The 23,744-nt window shown below is 44.3% G+C and overlaps 1 protein-coding gene and 1 long non-coding RNA gene across 2 annotated transcripts in view; both read left to right on the top strand.

Moving 5' to 3' along the window:
- The first annotated feature begins 270 nt into the window (after positions 1-270).
- On the top strand, positions 271-19,907 carry LOC306969681 (oxysterol-binding protein-related protein 7-like). The gene is made up of 23 exons (XM_079565375.1): positions 271-290; positions 4,726-4,914; positions 5,501-5,644; positions 5,747-5,800; positions 5,981-6,094; positions 6,498-6,665; positions 6,750-6,891; positions 8,357-8,475; positions 8,554-8,643; positions 8,852-9,020; positions 9,175-9,308; positions 10,865-10,951; positions 13,227-13,407; positions 14,203-14,274; positions 14,346-14,560; positions 14,640-14,777; positions 15,325-15,388; positions 15,457-15,535; positions 17,158-17,302; positions 17,379-17,529; positions 18,834-18,960; positions 19,040-19,162; positions 19,643-19,907. The coding sequence occupies exons 2-23, from the start codon at positions 4,777-4,779 to the stop codon at positions 19,752-19,754; spliced, it is 2,766 nt and encodes a 921-aa protein (XP_079421501.1). The 5' UTR covers positions 271-290; positions 4,726-4,776; the 3' UTR covers positions 19,755-19,907.
- The window catches only part of LOC306969683, a 437,728-nt gene continuing 415,333 nt past the window's right edge, over positions 1,350-23,744 (top strand). Inside the window, exon 1 of the long non-coding RNA XR_013793341.1 lies at positions 1,350-1,510. This is a non-coding gene — a long non-coding RNA (uncharacterized lncRNA). The remainder of the gene's footprint in view (positions 1,511-23,744) is intronic.

Here is a 23,744-nt window from a genome sequence, read left to right as displayed (position 1 = left end):
GTCAGAGTGTACAATGAGTTTGCGCAGCCGTCGTGGAGAGAATGTGCAGAGAATGAGAGGCACGCAGAGGCACAGACTCGCCTCCAGAGCCAGTCGGGCCAGCTCCGAGCCCCACCCCGATACCTGCCAACCCCCAGTCTTATCCAACTGTTCCGACGCACGCTGCTCACACGGACACAGGCAGGAGACATCAGGGAACCAGACCTCCACAAGAGCACAGGAGTGAGGAGCACCGGCCGAGGAGCCAGGCCCCAAACAGGGACTAATACACCCGCGACCCGCTCTAGCAGGTACAGTCTCCATTGGGAATACTGTGGACATGACTTGGTGCTTGGTCGTCTGGGATGTTTTAAACTCGCGCAGCTGCAGAACACACTGAACCTTTCTGAAGTTTCTACCGTAGATGGTAAAACACTGGCTCTTCAGAAAGTTGTCACATCTGGGCTGTAGTTTTGATCCAGCTTGTTTGTGCTGGACTGGTTATTTAAACAGAGCTGTAGAATGTACAGTGCTGTCTCGAACCTGTTGTGAAAGAACATTTTTCAGGTGTCAAAAGTAACTACAGTTTTCTTCCTGTTTAAAGGAGAAAATTAGTTCTGGACTTTTTGATTGAGACTTTTTCGCAATTTTTTTAGCTGGGTTTGGGTGTGTCTGTCATTTTTTTCTTTAGCACTTTAGAGTAGCCATTACAGGAAAACGGAACATAAAAAACATCCATTCAGATGTATGAATATACAAAAAGTAATAATAATAATAATAATGATAATAATAATAATGTGTATAATAAGCATGTGCATGGGAGAGGTAGAAGCCAATAGGCTTATAGCACCACTCCCAAGAAAACAACTAAATAAGAAACGAGGTAACTTTAAGCCAAGTCACTACATCGTGAAAATACCAAGAGACCAAGTCAAATACAAAGTGTCAAATATACAATGCTCATACAATCACTTCCTTTGAGTCTTTCTCTGTACAGCAAATGTCAATCGTTGCTATTTTGGTCCCCGTAGTAGTGCTCGCTTGTTCCCTTTTTTTTTTTTTTTTTTTTATTACCAATACATCATACTTGGATCTAAGAGAATGGGCTTAAATCCTGGTTTTGCAGCCCCTTGAGCTCAGAAAGAAAGGATTGTATCTCTGGGTGGGCTGTATCGCATATCGTATCGCATATCATTATCGCTATTTTTTTATAATAATGCATTGGTTTTATATAGAGCTTTTCTGAACACTCAAAGACGCTTTACATTGCACTATTCGTTCAGTCCATACTCGGTGGTGATAAGCTACTATTATAGCCACAGCTGCCCTGGGGTAGACTGGCGGAAGTGAGGCAACCAGTCTGCGCCATCGGCCCCTCCGACCACCACCAACCACTCACTCACTACATTCGCTAGGCTTCCTGGTGTTACCAAACGGTCTCCCATCCAAGTACCGACCAGGCCCTTCCCTGCTGAGCTTCCAAGGTCTGATGGGATTGGGCAGAGCAAAGGCGGTGTGGCCATGTTATATTGTTGTGGACACGATATAATATATATTACGCTCTGCTCCATCAGAGCAGAATAAACACCAACAGTGTAGAACACGGAGGCAGATGCTTAAAAAGTAAAATGAAATGAAGCATGAAAATTGCTTGAGTAGATCATATTTGTGAGGAAATTAGTAAAAAAAAAAAATAATATATCACTGGATTAATGTTCCCAATAGGCTTTGGAATTTTGATGTAGTTTGGCTGTTATCAAATATATCGTTATCGTGATATAGATTAGGCCATATCGCCCGGTCCTAGTGACACACAGAGTCCGAATGTCGGCTTTAATCAAGCATTTTAATCAGGTACTGTGAGTCCTCCTGCCTCTGCGATGTTTTTAGTTCCAACACGCTGATGAATCAGTTGATGAATTATGTGCAGATTTCGATTTCTGTCGTGGCACGTGATTTTCGACCTTTGACCCAAAATGAAGGCTGGAGATCAGAACTTGTTTTGGAAGAAAACAAAACAGTTGTGTTTTTGTCCCGGGGCGTTCACACGGGCCTCAGGGGCGTGTCCCAACAGCCTCTAATCACAGCCGTGTTCAGACTGGAGCCCAGGGGAACTCGGAGATCCTTGTGCTCTGCTCAAAGTCCATGTTCCCGTCTTCCTAGAATCTTATTGTATAAAACCCTGTGAACGGTTTGATTTGAAAACGTTCATCTCTACTGTAAAAAAGAAGCAGCTGTAACTTTAAAAGACTTCAAATCTATGTATTTTCTTTACTCTTAAGTGACTAGATGTAATGATGGTTTTCTGTGACGTGTTCAGAACTCACTTTTTCCACACTTCAAATGTTGCTTCTTAGCGTGTTTAAAAAGAAGATTGAAATCTGAATTGCTAAACTTGCTTTTGCAGCCAATGTGTACAGAAAAAACAGAATTGCCGTCTTTGGGACTTGCATCATTAAATTGCAGCCCTTGCTCTATATGCAGGCCTCATGGATATTTACAGACTGAAAAAAAGTTTTGAATCACGTGCACCCATTAAAAGTCATTAAATGAATTGTGCATGAATAGTTTAAACGACATTAAATTCAACCCACACTGGCATTAAATCATTTTTTGTGGGTAAATAATGGCATGACTCAATTATTGCATCATTTCGTTGAAAATCTCAGTTATTGTCCAACACATTCAGCTGCAGCTTTGGCAGAAATTGGCCACAAAAAGTGTGTTGAATTGCTTTGGGCTTAAAATGGTATAAAAAATCATTACATTTGACTTCCTGTGCCTGGAGAAACCTGGACGTGTCTCCCCATTCTTCACCCCTTTCACTCTGATCCGTCCTGTCGGATAAAGCCTGCAGTTTGGAAGCACGACCTATGGAATTATACTTTTTTTTTTTTTTTACTTCCACGACTGTAGTTTTTCAGATATTGCTGTTGGCTCTTGTTTGGCCCTTTTTTAAAATGGCAGATTTTATAGGTGTGAGGAGCTGGATTTGAAACTTGATTCTGAACTCAGCAGGAAGATAATGAGACTTTAGCACTGATGGATCCGGTCAGAAATACAGGCCCAATCCACTAAAAGCCGAAACAATGTAGTTTTTCCAGGATGTAAACAAAGTACTAAATCAGTTAAGTTGCGTTTTTCTTTCAGCTTGTGCACTGAGAAAACGTTGTCTAAACCCTGCTACCCCGGTCTCAGACGGTGTGTGTTTACAGTGAGACGTGGAGCTGCGTGCCAGCCTGCCGGAATGTTTGTGTGAAAATTCCCGTTTGTCTTTGAACGTGACACGTGACTGTGTTCCTGGAGAATCTGGTCGGGCTTCTTCAGACCGGAATGATGGCCCTAAAAGTGCTTCCTTCACAGCAGCTTTCACCTGACCAGCTCCTAGCTCTGAGAACACGGAGGTTTCAGGCTAATATACATGTTTAGGGTTTATGTTTACACTCCTAGACCGGTTTAATAATGTGCAACATGAATAGGCTTGTCACGATAATTACTGTGTCGATTTATTGTTTGAGTAATCACAGGCATGATATATTTTGGGCTATATTTTGTCCCTAATATTTTATCACACCTTAAAAATGCTTTTTACTCTGGGGTTTCAAGAGTAAGCGTTCTCCCTTGGTACTGCAGTTCTCCCTTCTCTATGGATGGGGAAACAGCGGTACCAGGGAACATGAATACTCTGCATTTGAAGCTTCATCCCTGCTGATGTTCCCTGCGTTCTCCCCCATTGACGTGTCTGACATGAAGCGAATCCCAAATATAGTTCTAATACCTTAGCCCTAACCCAAACTTTCCACTATGAATAATATTAAATGTATCACAGACAATTAGATGGATTATAAACCTAAACTGTGTTGTAAATGTTATTTCAATAACAATAGGCCTATAGGATTGTACCTGTAATTCCCAGGTTGTTGCTAAATGAGGCTGTGGGACAGAAGCCAAAGTGAACATTTAAAGGAATAAAACCCAGTCTGCCCCAACCCCACACACTCTGATCAAATCTCTCGCATGCTGCAAACCCCCACATACACACCTGCATGTGCGCAGCGTCGTGGAGATGGACTTGTTTTTGGACACTATTTTGAATGAAGGGGAGCGCGTGGCTCGGTCATGAGCGGCGCATTCACTTTACAGTGTCTTTCAATCCATCAGCGCCAGCGCCAGTGTCGGAGTGTAAAATCCACGTTTCAAACAGTCGACTCTATGCCGCGTCTTCGTCCTATTTGTAGTGGTTAGACGGTAATTCCGCAGGCTTTCTAGTGGTTAGACGGTGTATACCGTTATGTTTTCACTACTAAACAGGAGTTTTAGTTTGTCACTTTAAATACAATTGGCCAGACCTGCAACGCAAGCGGGACTTGGGTACCCCTTGGACCTTTCGTTTATACTCGAGGGATGAAAATGGATGGGAGCCACTGATGTAAAGTAGTCAGAGTATATTTTGTTTAGTGTCATGTTTTGGTTTTGGCACATTGTGAATCATAACTCAGGTTCACATCAGGGTCAGGGGCAAATTTGTGTTGAATTCAATTAAACAGTGTTGAGGAGAATACTTGCTTCAAAATGTAACAAACATATTCCAGTATGTTGTCCCATATGAGTACTATGTTGAACTCTGAATACTTGAATACTTTTCACATTGATGTAAATTCTAATTATATATAAATGCAGAATGATTACAATTGAACAAAAATGAAAGTGCACTTTAAATTTATTTTCCTTATCTTTTATCTACAGTTGCCGTGAGATGACAATCTGCCTCCTGATTGGACACACAGCATTTTGAAGATGGACCCCCAGGTGTGCCCGCCCCCCATGAGCAGCAGCCAATCGCTGATCTCGGGGCTGGAGCGCTCCCCCGCCCACCCGTTCAAAACCGGCCACTCGCGTAACGGCAGCTCGGGCTCTTCCAAGCACTCCAAACAGGTGAGCCCACTCTCCAATGACGGGGATTATCTTAGACTGTTTTTTTTGTTCCTGAGCGCTTTAGCGTGTGGAGCTTCTGTCTCAAGCAAGTTTGGTGTCGATTGAAAGAAGATGCGCGTTCTTTACTGCACATGTACCGAAGAAAATCTGAAAACTACCAAAATTCACGGTTGTTAAATCTCTTTTCCCCCTCAATGTGCGTGCGACACCGCAAAAAGGTGAATGTCTACATTTTGTTTACAACCCTGATTGTTGTTGGTTTGATCCAAGATGGAGTTTAACAAAAATGTGAAAAAAAAGGTCCATCAAAGTGAATGAAAATGTCAGGGTTTGCTCCACATATACACCAACATGGAGGCCTCTAAAGGTCATTACAAACATTAAATCACAATGCACACATACAAAGGATTTGGCCCAAGTCAGATCAAATATTCATTCATATTTAAGAATTTTGGACCTAAATAACTTTGACTTGATAAAGAGAAGGAAAGGGCAGTGGTGGAGTCGTTTCGTAAATGTAGAAAAGCCCATCTTGCTTCACTTTTTCCCACTGACGTCTTTATTTTGTGTTTGTCCGCTGTTCCAGTCGCGTCACTGGGAGATCATGGACGACGTGCAGCACATGGAGCTGGCCTCCGGCACGGGCTCCTCTCTGGACATCAGCATCCCGGGCATCTGCGAGGGCTACCTCATGAAGAGGCGCAAGTACCCGCTCAAGGGCTGGCACAAGGTCGGCACTTTACATTTGAAATCACTTTACCAACGAAATGATGAAACACCGGGAACCCCACGTAGCTCTGTGCACTAACCGCAGTCAAATGTTTGTTTTTAGAGGTACTTCATGTTGGATAAGGGAATGCTGAAGTACTCAAAGACACAGCAGGATGTAAGTATCATTCCTTAGTCAAAGGGTATTTCAATTATCATAAGCAAATGACCCAGTATCAGTCTGGGACCTGACTTCTCGTATTTTGTCATGTTTTTCCACTGAATTGTTCACTGTTCATTAATTACGGGAAAGATAGCTATAGAAAGCGGTGTGAGTACATGTGCTGTGTGTGTTCAGATGACGAGGGGAAAGCTGCACGGCTCTCTGGACGTGAGCCGCGCCGTCATGTCCATCAACAAGAAGTCGCAGCGCATCGACCTGGACGCCGGGGACAACATCTACCACCTCAAGGTAAAAAAAAACCCTGCTATATTCACATGGGCAAATGTGAAAAAGTACAACAGAACTTAATGCCTTGTGACAAAGTCTAAAGGAGTAAAAAAGATCAATATTTAAAACTCAAGGCTGTAAACTTGTGTTGATGTTCCTTTTGTTTTGAGTGTTGAAAGACATTAGTGTCTGGAAAAACACAATGAAGCTTTATTCATAGTAAAATCCTTTCCCAGTGCGTTTACTTCCTGGTAAGATTTGAATATGAACTGCTTAACAAGTCCAACGTGTTCATTTAGATCTGAACTACAGACAAAGCAGATCCTGAACACAACATGTAAATAATAAGACACTTTACCAACTGTCACAGACTGATATCTTGTTAATCCCATCATCCTAATGCTTTGTCTGTTTCCTCCTAAAGGCCAAAAGCAACGACATCTTCTACATCTGGCTGACCAAACTGTGCGCCCACCGCATCTTCAAGAAGAACGAGGCCATGAGCGTCCACCGGGGGGTGCTGCACGCCCTGTCCTGGGGGCAGAGCTCCCTGCCCCCCATGGGCACCATGTCCCAGCCCGCTCGCTCCACGGTCAGCCGCTCTTAGGACATGAATTCACTGTAGATGCAGACCTTTTCTTTCTTGTATCTAAAGTGTTGTTTCCCGCCGCCACAGCCCCCGCACTACGCCAGCTCGGCGTCAGTGTACCCCACTGACACGGTGAGCCCGGCCCCGAGAATGGCCACCAACCCTGGGGTCAACAGCAAAGTGTCCGCCTGGCTCCAGCAGACGCAGGACATCGACGCCACGTCCAATGGTATGAAAAAACAACAAAAAACCTCTACTAAGCATTTCTATTGTACCGTAAAGGGCATCTTGGACCAGGCCTTTATTGGAACCAGGCCTTTATTACAATTTGAGCAAAACGGACGACCAGGAAAACGAAGAAAAACGAGATTTGTGTCCATTTGCACCTAAAATATTAGGTTCATTTATTAATTAACATTTCAAACCCTCTCCCAGCGGCTGGAACAGGGGACACCTTTTATTTTGTCGGGACAACAGGAAGTGTTTCGTTGCTGTTAGCGGAGCTTTGACATCAGTGTCACTGCAGGTTTCTGTTTCGTTTTTACCGCGGACCGGATTATTTGTTGTTATCTTGTGTAAAGGTGAGTTTAGACGGAGCGTTTGTGTTTGTGATCGATCATGAGACTGACCTGAGAGAAGACGAGACGCTCGCGCTGATGGGAGGAGTTATTTTGAGGCGTGGGACTGACCTGCACACGGAGCAGCTGGACGTGCTTTGAAGACGCGATGGAGACTTTATTAAAACCCTGGAGGGTCACACAACATTTGTTGCCGTGTTTCCAAATATCGTCACAGGACGTTTGAAAAGTGGCTAAATCTGTGTCAAAGTTACGCTCGGATCAGCTCCTCCGCAGTGTCCCCATCGGCCCGGGTTCCCGTTTGTTTACTTCCTGCACCTGAGTTTTCATTTACACGAGCATGAGACAAATTCCTAACATGGGAAATATTTCTACCACTAGTTTCTAATAATAGCCCCGGCCTGTTTTAGAGACCGGCTTTAATTTGCCTCCGCCAGCCGCAAACCCGGCCTCTGTTAGAGACCCGACCACTAATGGAATACAGGCCAGTAATAGAGAATTTACAGTATTTCTTAGTTTTTAAGCCTTTTTTAAACAGATTTCTTCCCTTTGAACGAGCTGAGAATGAGGAGCAGGTATTTTGTTTTCATGCACTGGTTTCAGCCATTGGATCTGGCGACTGTGGGACTTACTCATTCTTCAGAGAACCAAATCGATTTCATCTTTGGCAACAAGGAGAAGAAGATTATTTTGTTTGTTTGAATGTTTGCATCTTTGCCAGCTAGAAGGCGGTTTTACAAGAGCTGAGCCAACTTTTGAACGTAAGCGAAGTGCTGGAGGAAAAGTTATGTGACGTGAACTGCTCCATATATCAACAAATACAAGCATGTGACAGAAAACATAGCGATCCAATGATCTGGACAGGGCTCGGTCCACTGCCTTTCCTGCAGCAGAGATGGACAGGAAGCTGAATTATCGTCCTTCTAATGCCTCCTGCTGTGTCCTTATGTGTTTGACATGGCTCTGTATTTCTTGGCTTTTGTACCTCGGGTTTGAGAGTCACATTTCTGTGCTTTACATGTGACAGAATTAACAGTAACTGAAATGAATCCTCGTTGCACTGACCAACACTCAAAGAATGAGACGACATAGATAATCGTAATCTCTGCCCCTCAGAGCTGGCCCGGTGCCAGGCGGAGCTCACGGACATGGCTCAGCTGATCCAGAGGCTGCACTGGCTTGAGGGAGGTCTGCCCATCACCAGCACCGACCTGGAGATGAGGATCAGCATGCAGGTAAACCCAGACTCTATATGAAAACTGTGTGTTCAACACATCCAGCCGGCTCTAAGCATTCTGACCCCCCACACCCAGAACCTGACGCTGGAGAAGCCCAAGAAGAAGACCGGCAAAGGCTTCGGACACTCCAGGACTCTGTCACGGCCGGACGTCTTGGGAGAAATGGTACGTCATCACTAACGGATTTGTATGAGAACTGTACTTTGAGAACTGCCTCAAATCTAATACTGAATATAATGTATTGACCAATTTTACCAAAAGGTGCAAAATGCAGATCATTAATTAGCAGGCTGGTCGTTATTAATCTGTAAAACTGTCCTAGTCCCACCCTGTGTCGTTACTGAGCCTGACTTTGGCCCCCTGTCCTGTCCAGTACCCCGCTGGAAACCAGTACCCCACAGGCACCCTGGGCAACACCACCAGCCTGGGCGCCTCTGTGCCCTCCATCCCCGGGTACGTGTACTCCCAGCTGTCCAAGCCCCAGGCCACCTCTCCAGAGGCCAAGAAACTGCACCAGGAGATCTGTGCCGTGTCCCAGAGAGGTACGACCATCCAAAAATACATCACCCGTTTATTCACTGGAGACAAAATGTACACACCGGCTAATGAGCGTAACTCTAAGAAGAAATACAGGTGATTTTTGCATTCCTGTAGCAGAGGTGTTGACTTGAGGATGTGCCTTTGTTTTCGCCCCAGTGCACACCTCTCTCCGATCAGTGCATGAGGTTTTGACTATGGAGCGGGAGCGGCTCAGACAGGCCTGGACCGGGCCCGACCTCCAACAGAACGCGTCCCACCAGCTGGCCACGCTGTGCAGCACCTTGTCCGAGGTAAAGCACCCACCCCAAGACAAACAACACTAAACTACAGACAAAGGCTTCTAATGTTCCCTGGTCAAAAACAGGTTAGAAATGCAAATGTTTCTGTGAAAGTGAACAAGTGAGGTCTGTTGTTAAAGGCTTGGAGATAAACTCGACATTGTACATTTGCACATCTTCCAAACAGTAATTATGACATTATCTTGGAGACCAGGGGTAGGCAACGTCAGGCCCGGGGGCCAAATCCGGCCCTCCAGCACAGAACCTCTGGCCCCAAGATGAATTTGCTCACATACCTGCCGATGTGGGGGATGATGAGCCGCTTTTTGCTTTGGTGGTTATTGTGTAAAAACAGTATAATATAAATACAAAATGTTACTGTTTACATATGATTTTTAACCTCTTAACCTGAACTGAGCACATTTTCCCCTGTTTGGCTTTACCCAAATCTAAAATCAAATGGCATTGAAACACAACAACAAAGTGATGAAAAAGCAAAATAAACACAACAAAAGAGTGACTAAAACAGGCCAGAAAAGTAACAATAATGCAACAAAAAAGTGACTAAAGAGCGATAAAAAACTGACGAGAAAATAGGGCAAAAATGCTTTTAACAAACCCAGCAAAAAAACCTTCAAAAACGCTTACAAAATTTGACAAAAGAGCAGCGACAACGCAACAAAAAGTTACAATTAGTTTTGTAGGCCTTAGCTTTCAAATGAGGCACTACACTGTTGATTTGCAGCTTTTATATTTGGGTAAAGCCGAACTAGAGGTAAAAAAAAAAAATTAATCCAGGCAAAACATCCCATATAATGAAAATTGTTCTTACTTTCGGTGGTTCGGCCCTCTGTGATTTGGCGATGATGAAAATCGTCCCTCCACCACACAAACCTGCCTACCCCTGTTGTAGACGATATATTGCCCACCTCTATTTGTTGGTCAGGGTTTTGGATTTTAAAAAAAAGATTTCATTATTAGCAAATGGCCGGCTAGCAAACCAATGGCGTCATAATGAACACACGTTTAGCTCTGATTTGCTCAGAAAGGGGTCAGGTCAAAGGCTCCTAGACTGAAACTGTTGACGGACTGTTCTGGGTCACTTGGATTGAGAACGTGTTCGTGACGAGTGAACTAGATCAGCCCCAGTTGTAGTGAACAAAAGCGGCCCAGCCCTGAGAGCTGCCGTGTGTAAGCGTGGAGCAGGTCGGGTCTGTTCTGTTCTGGTTCCTCTTCTTCTGTCACCTCAACAACCAATAACAAAAGCACAACACACACGCTCTGAGCCTGCGGTGTTGAGTCATAGACGGTTTGACTTTGTATGGCAGCACTCCTTGATTCTCTTAACCCTGTAAGACTTGAAACATAATTCTCCCAGGCTTTAGAGGAAAGACCAACCTTTTTATTTCTACCTCCTTCTTTTGCATGGTGCTGCATGTTTGAAGTAGGGAACAGTGATATCGTGCATGGCTTCTGCCGGACTGGGGGGGGGGGTTTGGGGGTCGCGGGGGCTTCTCGTGCATGCTGCGGTCGCGCTCACGCCTGTTGTGTTGCTGTGTGTTGTTCAGTTTGACATTCAGTCTCGCCTGACCAAGGTGCACTCGTTTTCCCTGTCCTCTGACTCCTCGGACGAATCCTTCTGTACCGTCCAGCAGGTGTGTACCGCGAGCCCCGCCCTCTCCTCTGTACCTGTCCCATCATCTGCACTGGGTGGCCGTGGTCTTCTCTTTCTGCAGGCTGTGTTCACGCTCCAGGGCAAAAAGGTTCTGTCCTCACGTGAACACAACCAGTCGGAAAGGGGAGAGACACGGCGGGGGTTGGAACCCGATTTACTAACGGGAGACGGGAGAGGGAAAGCACTGGTGCCGCTTGGTTTGGAAATGTACGCACAACAGGATGTAGGGCTGCACAATGTGGGTCATCTAACATCATGGTGAGACACGGCAGGGCAAAAGGAAAGACATTCAACTGAGATCAGGTACATTGGAAAGAAAAACAAAGACCAGATTGGTATAAAATTGGCTTGTTGCACGGTACGGCTATGCTAGTTCCTCTGACCTGAAGTTGTGAGCGCCAGTACTTCCTGTCTGTATTCTTTTCCTGGAAAAATAATCATGTTTTCTAAAGATTATGTTGTGGGCTTGATAGTTAAAAGCTAAGATGCTATGAAAAAAAAATATTAAAGGAATAGACCACCGTTTTTACATACTGAGATATTTTCTTAGCTTTGACGAGTTCTTTAGCACCTGTCTGGTCTTCCCCCATGCCTTCAATCACGTAAACACAGCACAGACGGCGTTAGCATTTAGCCTCTCCTTCTCTCCTCTATAGCTCCAAAACAGGAGTAGTTTGGCATCCGCACAGTAAAGTGAAGATTACTGCACGAATTTCGAACTACTCCTGGTATTATTACGCCTTACAATATAGTCCCCCCTTTTATCCGCTTAGAAAATCCACATTGTTTAATTTTGTGTAATTATACTTTGTAGTGGAACACTTCACGTAACCATATTTAAATGGGGAAAACGTGGAAGAGCTTGGTAGCTTCTATCTTGACCTGTTTTGGAGCTATAGAGGAGAGAGGGAGAGGCTAAATGCTAACGCCGTCTTCGCTGTGTTTACGTGACTGAAGGCACGGGGGAAGATCAGACAGGTCCTAAAGAACTCGTCAAAGCTAAGGTAAGAACATGTCTCAGTATGTAAAAACGGTGGCCTATTCCTTTTTAAAAGGCACTATTTCAAATTGTATAATGCATGAAATTAATGTTAGCCTTTAGCTTCAAGACAAACTCACTGATCCTCATAAACATAGACGTCGCCTCTACGGCAATATTTACACTGTACAGAAACTCGTTCACCTGCAGTAGGTGATCATCTACCAGGAACTCAATCTTCTAAGCTAATCTTTATGGAAATTAATACGAACAGGAAGTACTAGCGCCCACAACTTCAGCTCAGAGGTTTTAGCATAGCCACATTGTGCAACAAGCCAATTCTTTTGTTTTCCAGGTGGAAGTTAAAATATTGAAAAGCCATTTTTTGCCTGCAGTGTCTCGGCCTAATTCATTTTTAGAGTGTTTAACATTTCTGTCGCTTTTAGTTACTTACAATCATCTAAAAAAAATAACGAATTAATTAATTAACAATATAGCTAAAAGGTACTGTAAAACCCGTTTTCACTGAAAGAAGCTAAATTCCCATTTATTTTGACCATTGACTAAACACACACAGAAATGTCATATTTAATGAAACATTAAAAACTTTTGCCATGATTTAAGTAATTGGAATTTTCATCCTTCAAAAATATTTCTGTCTTTGCTTTAAAGCAGTACTAAGTAACGTATTTACCTTAATAAATCCTTTCCGTTGTCCCTGTGGGGGTAATACAAGTGTTTATGGGATGATTGGAGGGTCTTTCATCTCCCCCTGGTGTCTCTGGACCAGTGGCAGTCAAGTTGCAAACATGGTTTTCTGGTCAGAGAAAGCAATACACACTAATGTAATCACGAAGAAGAAGCTAACGGGCAAAGCTAACTGCGGGCTAACGTCACTTTAAACAGTATTTACAGCCAAGTTTGAGTGAAAAAAAAAAATTCCGTTGTATAATTGGATGCACAGTAACCCTCTCTCCCTTCGCCTTTCCTGTCAGCGTAGTATTTACTCTCCAAGACAATTAATAAATTAAAAAATCGAAACTTGCTACTACACCTGCAGTTGCGCTTATGGCCTCTAGGGGGAAGAGTTACTTTGTACTGCTTTAAGCTCTTAAATGTTTTAGTGTTTTGAAAAGACTTATTATACATTATATATATATTCAATGGGAATCTAGCTTCCAGAACTGTGGCACTGTCATGCTTCCTTGTCCTGAACCAGTCAGACATAAAGATCATGTGATTTGCCGAATGTCCGTAATAACTTTGTTTCCACCAGACGCCCTCCCTGAGCCGCCACCACAGCGGGCGCGCGCCCTCCGTGGCTGAGTCCATGGCAGAGTACTTCGATGCCAGCGAGGTGCTCATCTGCGAGAGCTCCTCTGAGGCCGAGGCGTCCGACGAGTCCGGCCTCAGCGACATCACCACCACCAGCACGTCGGAGCCTGAGGAGGGCCACTGTACGTATCCAGCCTTTGTCCTCTTTATATATGACCTTTGTTTACTTTGAATTGAATATATAAATATCTGTGTATTTATTCCAATTTTCAAGACCGTCATCTTGTGAATTTCTAATAAGACAACTGCACTCACATATTTGTATCCTCATACAACACACGATTTACCAGCTGATGCAAATACAAGTCCAGCTGTCTGAAGTTCTCAAGATTAAATTAAGAATAACAATACGTTGAAGTAATTTTACTCAAGTAAAAAGCAGTGAATGTTGAGTACTGTGAGTTACTGAGTAACAGTGTAAAAGTCTGATTATGTTTCATTTCTGACATAAATGATGTGAAAATCCTAATATTTCCAAAATATATACAAAAAAGTATTTTTTTTTACTTTACCTCCCCCCCCTGAATATTGACAGGTATTTTGCACACTAGATGTAACTTCTTCAAAACTTACTCAAGTACTTGTACTTTAGTAAATGTGAGTACTACCCAGCTCTCCATCTGATTGAGAATTTGCACCATTTTTGGAGAATTGGCTAATTCTGCAGCTCTTCCCATGGTGCTGCACAATTAGGGGGAAAAACATTGTTTTTGTAGTTTAGATGAGGTTTTTCCCCATATGTTCAACAGATATGTTGGACTAGTGCCCTCTGCTGGGGTTTTGTTTGACTACACATGATACTACATGTACCCAAAGGAAGCATAAGGCCAAGAAGTTGATCAGACGTCAGAACATGTGAATAAAACGTAACATTGCTTTAAAGAAGAGGTTTGAGCTTGTGTTTCTGCTCCTCTCAGCGGCTTCCACTCTGAACTACAGGGACAGTCTGAACGCCGCCCCGGACAAGCGGCCCGTGCGCTCTGACACAGGTGAGTCTTTTTGCTATTGATTTTAACCAGTAAAAAGTTCCAAACAAAACAAGGAAATGTTCTGACCTCAGGGCGTCGCACCACTCTGCCCGCCCACTGCAAGGACAACAGCCACATCGGCGTCATGTCCATCCTCTACAACAACATCGGGAAGGACCTGTCCCGCATATCCATGCCCGTGGCCCTGAACGAGCCGCTGTGTCTGCTGCAGAGGGTCAGCGAGGAGCTGGAGTACTCGGAGCTGCTGGACACGGCCAACCACACCGACGACCCCTACATCAGGATGGTACGCCCTCGTAAAAGACTCGTAAAGCCTTCACACGAGGCGGGGCTCGGGTTTACTCGCTGTTTCTGTATCTGCAAAGGTGTACATGGCTGCCTTCTCCATCTCCGGCTACGCCTGGGCCACCTGGAGGAACCGCTACAAGCCCTTCAACCCCGTCCTGGGGGAGACGTACGAGAACCTGAGGGAGGACCGAGGCTTCCGCTACGTCAGTGAGCAGGTAACAGCTGGAACTAACTCTTAGTATAGTCCACAATTACAACAACTTTTTCTTAGCTTTTTCTGTCAAATTATAACCAGATTTAAGTATAAGAAAAGACAATTGATGAGTCTTGAGACAGAATATTAAGATTTTTCATGACCCACCTTCAACATATCATGCCCCGCCCCTAAAACTGAATAAAATAAATCCGCTTCTAGTGGACATTACTAGCAGTTTGACCTTGTTTATAGTACATAATTACCAAAGTACAGTACTTCCTCTGTGTTGGTTCTAACATTGATCTTGAGGTTGACATTTAAAAACTAACCATTTATCAACATTGAAGGCTGAATTGGTTATAAATCTTTAGGAACAAAAAGCATGGATCTTTTCAAAATTGTGGCTTTAAAAGCACAGTGTTTGGTTGTTAAAATGGCATTATGAAGCTTTCGATCTGTCCTACTGTGTCCTGTGTCCTGTAGAAACCTTGTGTTGTGTTGAGGGAAGAGAACATTTGCCAGGAGTTTATTTTTTAAGTTTAAAAGCTGAAACCCCCTTTGCCCAGGTCTGCCATCACCCGCCCGTCTCCGCGTGCCACGCCGAGTCGGAGAACTTCACCTTCTGGCAAGGTGAGCCACAGTCCTGTTACTGCTAAAGACTTGTAATACTCACACCTCACGGGCCATACTGTGTTCAGATCAGAGATGGAAGAACAAATTCTGGGGGAAGTCTATGGAAATCATCTCCAGTGCAGCCGTGCACGTCTCTCTGCCCAGGTAAAAGCTCAAATGATCATGAATTACAAATGTAAGAAAAGGGCTCTAAACGACTCCAACTCCTACTCCTGTTTGAAAACTCAAAAGGCCCGGCAGTATTATTGAATTAATATTCACATCATTTTGGTCGACTTCTCTGCGCTGTTTCCTTGCACTGGTAGTGCTCACTTAGATATTTCTATATTTTAGTTTAATTAGACTTGTTTTTTTGGGCTTTCTATTATTGTCCATTTAGTATTTTTTAGGGCATTAAAAATATAATTAATAAAAAATAATTTAGCCATAATAATTGACTCTAGCAGGGATTTAAATGAAGGATTTTCTTTGAAAATAATTACATTTTGAAACTTTTTAAAATAAAAAACTGAAAAGGTCAACACACATTTTATTGTTTTAGAAGCTAATAATGCATAGAAGTAATACTTAGATTTGTTTTGTGTGTGGCATTAAAGATAAAGCATTTGACTTTCACTAGGGATGCACGATAATATCGGCCACAATAATTATCGACCTTTTTGACGCCGTCACCGATAAGCTAATATCGATCTGACTGATTTTGCGTTCGATAATTAAGCCTGATAATTCTAAACTCAAATTGTATTGAATCAGCGGCTCCAGCTCGCTGCCTTCTCTCGCCGGCTCCGCCCGCTCCTCCTGCAGATTCATAAAGCTACAGCAGCAGATTCATGCTCTGTGTTAGCAGTAAAATACAGCGAGTATTCCAGCAAAACAGCGCAGGTGCTCTCTGTGAGGGAGGAGCTTATTCACTTTTTACAAACCGATGTATTATCTTTGTATTTCTGAGAAAATGAAGACGATGGCCTCGTGGTCAAAGCGCTCATGAGAGAAGTTTACGTTGATGAAATGAGCCGTACAGCTAATGTCACACGAGTCACGACGCACAAATCAGCACAATGCAGGAGAGAGTGTCGTATCTACTTCATGTGCAAACTTGAATCTGTCACAGGCACAGATTTGACATCACTTCTCATGTCAGTGACAGGTTACAGCAGCACAGGACAAAATGTCTCTAGACTCCGTGAAATACTGTTAGATACTTTGTATCTAAGAATTCATTAGTATGATGTCAACAAAAAGAAAATACTAAGAAGGAAGTAGTTGTATTCTGTTTATTATTTTAAATGAGATGTAACTCAGATGAGCAGAGACAGAGACAGACCTGCTCAGATGATGAAACCATAAAAACCCTGAGTTTTTAGAAGGTGGAAACGCAAACCCGAAATCAAATCATTATTTGATCTATATAAATACACTTGTATAATTTTTTGGTAGAGTTTATACATTTTGGGCGGAACTGTTCGATTTATTTCTTGTCACAAAATAAAGTGCAAATATACATAATTATCGGTGTCATTTGATATAATTTGTCTGCTAATTATGGGTTATTGGTATATCCATGACCGTACATCCCTAACTTTCACCTGTATGAACCCTGATTGAACAGAAGATTTGATTCCACATTACCTTTGTGTTTTGATTGCACATTTATTTTTGCATTTGAGAGTAATTATCTGTCAAATCGAACATCAAAGAGTGTGACACCTCAAACCTTGTACCTTTTTGAGTTTGGTGTTTCACTAACTGAAAGCTCCTCCGTGCAGGTACAACGACCACTACGAATGGGACAAGGTGGTGACGTGCGTGCACAACGTCCTGACGCAGCACCGCACGCTGGAGCACTACGGGGAGTACGTGATCACCAATAAGAACAGCGACGTGTGCACCTGCAAAGTCACCTTCGTCAAGGCAAGGACAAGACGCGAGGACAAGACGCGTTCACCAGTTCAAGCTCTAAATGTTTGTTTTTGTGCTTTTGCCTCAGGCGCGGTACTGGAGCGCCTCCAACACGCAGAACGAGGTCCACGGGGAGGTGTTGGACCGGACCGGGAGCGTGGTGCACCGCTTCGGAGGCTTCTGGCACGAGGGCATCTTCTGTGAGACGCTGCCCACCCCCACCTGCGTCTGGAAGCCCCGTACGTACCGGCTCTCAGCAAACAGAGGGGGGAATGGAGGGCAGATGATGGGTTTCATATGAAAGGCTGCTGCTGCCTTCAGAGATGCAGACGGCATCACGTGTGAAGCTGCCAGAGGGGGAAAACAAAAGGGAGAGGAGAACGACTCTTTCACTTTTCACTCACCACCTCCACCACTTCATGGATGTGTTTTCTACCAAAGAAAGAGACTCAAGCCTGGAGAGGAAAAATGTGGTTCAGCGGCCCAAATGTGCACACATGACTGGGAATGCTAACCATAATCCTAACGTTAGCTTCTTGCTACATGCTAGTGAGTGCGTTTTAGGGCTGGAACGACTGATCGATTAGTCGTCGATTAATCGATTATTGAAATAGTCGACAACTAATTTAGTAATCAATTAATCATTTTCTGGTTCACACACTTAAATGGAGCAACAATTACATATAAAATGTAGTATTTTTGATGAAAAGCTACTTTGTTTTCTAGTTGGGGTCTGTAGTGTTTTGTACATTGTTGGAGGCTCTTTTCATGAAATTTACAAACATTTCCCTTTAGTTTACTCCAACACATCCTCAAGCAGCACCATTTAAGCTACATGTGATACAAACAATATGTTCCTACACCATTCACAGCCAAGCGGTTAATCGTAAAAAATACAAAATAATCGTTAGTTGCAGCCGTAGTGCGTTTTTTCCCCTTCTCGTGGACATTCTGCTCTGTCAAAAATCTATTTTATGTGTCTGTGTCGGCTCTCAGTCGCACAGGAGTTGTCCGTCTTAAACGAAGGTTCTTGAGTCATCTTCTGTACTGTGTTGAAGAGCAGAACGTTTCACCTTTCATCCAAAAGGCTTTGTCAGTTTTGACACTAAAATGTAGTCCCTCCCCCTCTATTAACAGCTACTCTCACCTGTGGGTAAAACGTCTTTGTAGTTATGAGTCTCTGTAGTTCTAAGTCCTAACGACCTAACTCACACCTGAGTTTCAGCCTGAGCAGCCCTAATCTCTGCTGATCACTAATTAATCTGTAATTAATGTCTATTGATCTGACCTGGGCTGCGTGTCAGCCTCATTAGCGTTAGCATTAGCATTAGCGTGACTGAGCTCTCCAGGCCTGGAGTGAAGGAGATTGTTGTACAGTGGAGACAGATGAAATCTAAGCCCTCCGTTCCTGTCCGCTTCGAGAATCCAGCTGACTAATGCTCACAGCTAACCAAGATTCCTCCATTCTTATTTGTACCATTCTGAGTGCGGTGTTGTGGTTTTGACGGAGCGGTGGTTAATAAGTGAATGTGTCGATGTGTAGATGAGCAGCCCGAGGATCACGTCCAGTACTTCGGCTTCTCCCGTTACGCCCGGGAGCTGAACGAGCTGACGCCCCAGCTGCAGAAGGTGCTGCCCCCGACAGACACGCGCTTCCGCCCCGACCAAAGGTGAGTCCTGCTCCGCCTTTGGACACCACTTTACCCGCTGCAAAGCACATGAGCGTGACCAGCGCCTCGCCCGCCGCAGGTTACTGGAGGAGGGCAAGGTGACCGAGGCGGACAAGAAGAAAGACGAGGTGGAGCAGAAGCAGCGGGAACGCAGGAAGGAGCTGGCCAAGAGGAAAGAGGAGCACATACCACGCTTCTTCAAGTGAGTCCTCCTCATAAGCATAAGCACTCACACTGGGCCTATTTGAAAGCTAAGACCAGTGAAACCCATCTAGGCTTCTCTTGTTTTGTGTCATCACATTTTTGCTGCTTTTTCTCCAGCTTTTTTGCCGCATTGTCATGTTTTTATTGCCATTTCGAAGCGTTTTGAGCACATCTCTTTTTGTTTTTCTTTTGCGTGTAATGTAACTATAATCAAGCCACAAAAACGCATGTCAAAAAAGCAACAAAACACGATGAAACACACCCAAAAACGATAGAAATGTGACAATCTTAACGAGGAAGAAGCTTAGTTTTGAAGGTCTGACCTTTCAAATGAGGCGTTTCCATGTGGAAACACCGAATAACTTAAGAGGAAAACTAAATGAAAATGTAAACGTTTCATCTTCATGTGGATATAGCGTGACGGGACACGGCTAAAATCATTTACAAGAATCAAGTACAAACGTGTCTTTCCTTTCAGTAAATCTGTGGACGACAGCGGGCAGGAGGTGTGGCACTACAACGGCACTTACTGGAAGACCCGGGACAATCCCGGGTTTGCCGCCACCGAGAACCTGGACCTGTGGTGCTAAGCCCGCGACACAGACTGCAGCCAGAGCACCAGTGAGCGCCCCCTGCGGCCCGAGGGGAGGAGGTGCTTCTGCGGCCGAGAACATGAAGACCAAAGCTCGGACGTCTCTGCCGCCTCGCTCAGCTTTCCCATCAGGACCCTAAAGCCTGGAGCATTTAAAAGAACTGAGCTTTCAATGTTAAACCGGCTGCTTCGGGACAGCAGCACAAAACACACTCTTTTATGTTTTTAATTAGTGTTGAGGGCGATTTGCACTGGCCACAGATCAACGGGAAAACTCGCACTAAGTCGGGCCTCCTGCGCTGAATTCTTCACCTGATCACAGCAGCAGTTTTACATTGAGTGTTTTTTTTTTAGAGCTTAGTAAAGTTTTTTTTTTAAAGGCCTGGAGAAGAACTGAACGTTTCTTATGTACAAACTTGTATCTATGTATAAATTTTGAATATGTACTCGTCGCATGCAGAATATTTTGTCACATGTTTTTTTTCCTCTTTTTTTTGTTCTTTCACCTGTAATCACGACACGCTGGGCTTTTTGTTGAAGCAATGAAATACTTTTATGGACGTCTCAACAAGAGATTTTAGAAGAAGAAATTCTACTGTTAATTAAAGTCACTGTCTTTTCTTTAGATTTGTCTGGAATAAAATGTTTCGTAATCGGAAAGTTTAAATGTCAGTTTGATTTTGTTTGTAAAACCAGGTCTGAGGCTTCATGACGCTGAAGGTTAGACGGACACAGAAGTCGGCTAGTCCTCTGTGTAAATAGACTTGTTTAACCTCAACACACTTTTTTAAATCTCCAACCAGGCCAGGAATTAGATGAATACTAAAAAACAACATCAAACATTTTAGAAGACTGAAGTATTTGTTGTCTGGCAGGTTCTACTTTAGTTTGTGAGGGGAGACGTCTGCCCTTAAATTGAAATTACACAGAAAAAAAAATCCGTTCTTGGGCAAAAAACGGTGGAGCAAACGGTGTCTTCATGGTGTGTAGGAAATAAAGAGTTTCAATGAAAAATGTTTTTTTTCTGTAGCTTGCAGGCTACATTATTCCTAAAGATGTAAAGCCATGATGACGTTCATGCACAGTTTGGCCGGAGGGGGGCAGTAATGATTAAGTTAGTCCCGCATCCGCCGTTAAGCAGCCAAAGAAGTGACTCAATCCACAAGGGGGCAGTCATGCACGTGGGCCGTGGTGCACGTCCATAGAAGAAGAAAGAACAGCAGTAGCTAACTGGGCTGAACTTGCCACACTCAAAGTGCGCTCCGTTTCAGCCAGATGCCCGTCCGCTCAGCTGCACGTGCGCAGAAGACTTTAGTGCCACAAAGCCTGTGTGTTTGAGGAAAGAGGAGCTCGGGAAGATACTATGGTGAGAAAAGCTTTGTCTGAGAGCCAGTGGTCCGATCCTTTAGCAGGACTATATGTTTGTTACTTTACTATAGAAATGGTTTAACATGTTCTTCTTGGTTGTTATTTATTTCTCCATTTAAGGTTAATAAACTTGGTAGAGCGAGTTTCTCCACATTTTCTTTTACAGCGAAGCACGTGTCTGTGCTTTGCTCAGTTTTGTTTTCAGATCCATAAACTGGTCAAATGTTCAAATATGTAAAAGACATAGAGATAGGCAGGTGATGCCTTCATGACTGTCACACTGTGTTGGCAGGTTTACAGGCTCCATCTGCAATACAACAGTGAGCCTGATAAAAAGTGAAGAACGATGTCTGAGCTCATTTATTCTAATGTGAACCAAATTCGAGGGAGATCATTCAGTAAAACTGCACAGGCTCATGAGAACAGAAACCCATGGATGAGAAATCAATCAATCAGTCTTTATTTATAAAGCGCTTTTCATACCAAAAGGTCTCACAAAGTGCTTTACAGATTACAACATTTAAAACAATGCGCCTGCACAACCTCCCATATATATATTTTATATATTAGGATTAAATAAATAGATTAGTCAGTTAAAAGCTAAGCTAAAAAGGTGGGTCTTGAGCTGCTCTTAAAAACATGAACGTTCTCTGCAGACCTGAGCTCCTCCTCAGGTCTGAGCTCCTCCTCAGCCCTGAGCTCCTCTGGCAGGTCGTTCCAGAAGACGCCTCACCATGAGTTTTTTGTTGACTTTAGGAATAACTAGTAGACCCCTGAGGAGGAGCGAAGGGGCCGTGAAGGTTCATAAGGTAAAAGCAGTTCTGAAAGATAAGAAGGACCAAGACCATTAAGACATTTATAAAACATTAAAAGAACTTTAAAATCGATCCTGAAACACACGGGGCCAATGCAGCGATTCTCAAACCGGTGTAATGTGGTCCCGCCTCCTGGTCTTCGTCAGGACTCGAGCTGCTGTAAACCTGAGATCCTCTTTTTGGGAAGACCAGAAAGCAGGGCATTACAGTAGTGGATACGACTGGTGATAAAAGCATGCATGTGCGTCTGGCTATGTTCTTTAGATGGTAAAAACATATCTTTGTGATGTTCTTAAGTGTCAGTGATCATCTCAAACTGAAGTAAAGAATACTTCTGATTGTGACAGTATAGGGCACATTTATGTTTTTACCAGTGGGTGTCACGTCCAAAAGAATCGTCCACCTTCTGATTACTCGCGAGCACTGCAGCACTTAGACTAAAAAATATAGTTATTTAGGTTTTGCACCAACGCTGCACTTCCATATGTTATTGACAGACCCACACTCGGACGCCAAAGAGAAGCTCTACACGCACACACGTCTGTTGAATTATTTGCACTCAGGGGAAATTCTCCTGGTGCCCAGAGATTTGGGCGGCTGCTCGAGCCCCGCAGCACCCATGGGTGTATGAAGCCCAAATGAGCCAGTTGTTGCTCTCATTCAGTCGGTCATGTGTGTCGATGCCGCGGCTCATTTAGCCCATCACTAGAACAAGATCTATCCATTTACATGTGAGCCCCATGCGAGTGCCCATCAAATGAGTCGTTTCTTTGTGTGTTCCAAAGCAAAACGCTACAAGTGCTTAGCTGAAATAACCGGTCATTTCACCTGAAAATTACAAACAGAAGCAAAGTGTCCCTCCCCTGTTATGTAATTCAGAACTGCTTTAATGTATAAATGTGCTGTTTGCTCTGACAGGAAGGCGCCGACGCTGTACCCGAAGAGAAAGAAGCGTCGGGAGCGAAAAGGCACAGCTGTGAGCAGTGTGGGAAGTCCTACACCTTCAAACAAGCACTAACGCGGCACCAGAGACTCCACACCGGGAAAAACCTATTCTTCTGCCCCCAGTGTGACACCAAGTTTACCACAAAGGCGCATCTCAACAGGCACGTGATGCGTCACACGGGGGAGAAGCCGTTTGCCTGCAGCCTCTGCACGTCGTCGTTCAGGGACACGGCTCAACTCAAGAGACATGTAGCCGTCCACTCCAGAGAGAAGCCCTTCGCCTGTGACCAGTGCGGGAAGAGGTTCCGGTCCAAGCCGAACCTGGCGGCGCACCGAGTCATGCACCTGGAGGAGAATCCGTTCCCATGCGATCAGTGCGGGAAGAGTTTCAAATCCAACCACAGGCTGAAGGCGCACGTGCATGTGCACAGCGAAGAGAGGCCCTTCTCCTGTGACCTGTGCGGGTCGTCCTTTAAGCACAGGGGAACCCTGAGGCAACATAAACTCACCGTGCACTCCGAACGACGCGACTTCAGCTGCGACAAGTGCGAGCAGAGTTTCCCTTTAGCGTCTAGACTGCGAGCTCACCAGCTCATTCACAAGGGGGAAAAGAGCCACCGCTGCGACCAGTGCGGGAAGGCCTTCCTGGATATATGTAGATTAAACCAGCATGAACGCACTCACCGCAAAGAGAGCTGGCCTTGCGACGAGTGCGGGAAGTGCCTGTCCACTAAACTCAGCTTACGACAACACAAACGCGTCCATCACTTGCGACACAATTTGTTCCGCTGCGAGACCTGCGGCAAAGGCTTTACCAAACCGAGCAATTTGACGAAGCACGAGGCCTCCCACTCGTCGGC

Source organism: Gobius niger (assembly GCF_951799975.1).
Source record: "Gobius niger genome assembly, chromosome: 10".
NCBI classification, from domain to species: Eukaryota; Metazoa; Chordata; class Actinopteri; order Gobiiformes; family Gobiidae; genus Gobius; species Gobius niger.
Note: the sequence above shows the minus strand (reverse complement) of the source record. Positions and strands in the feature narration are given on the sequence as shown.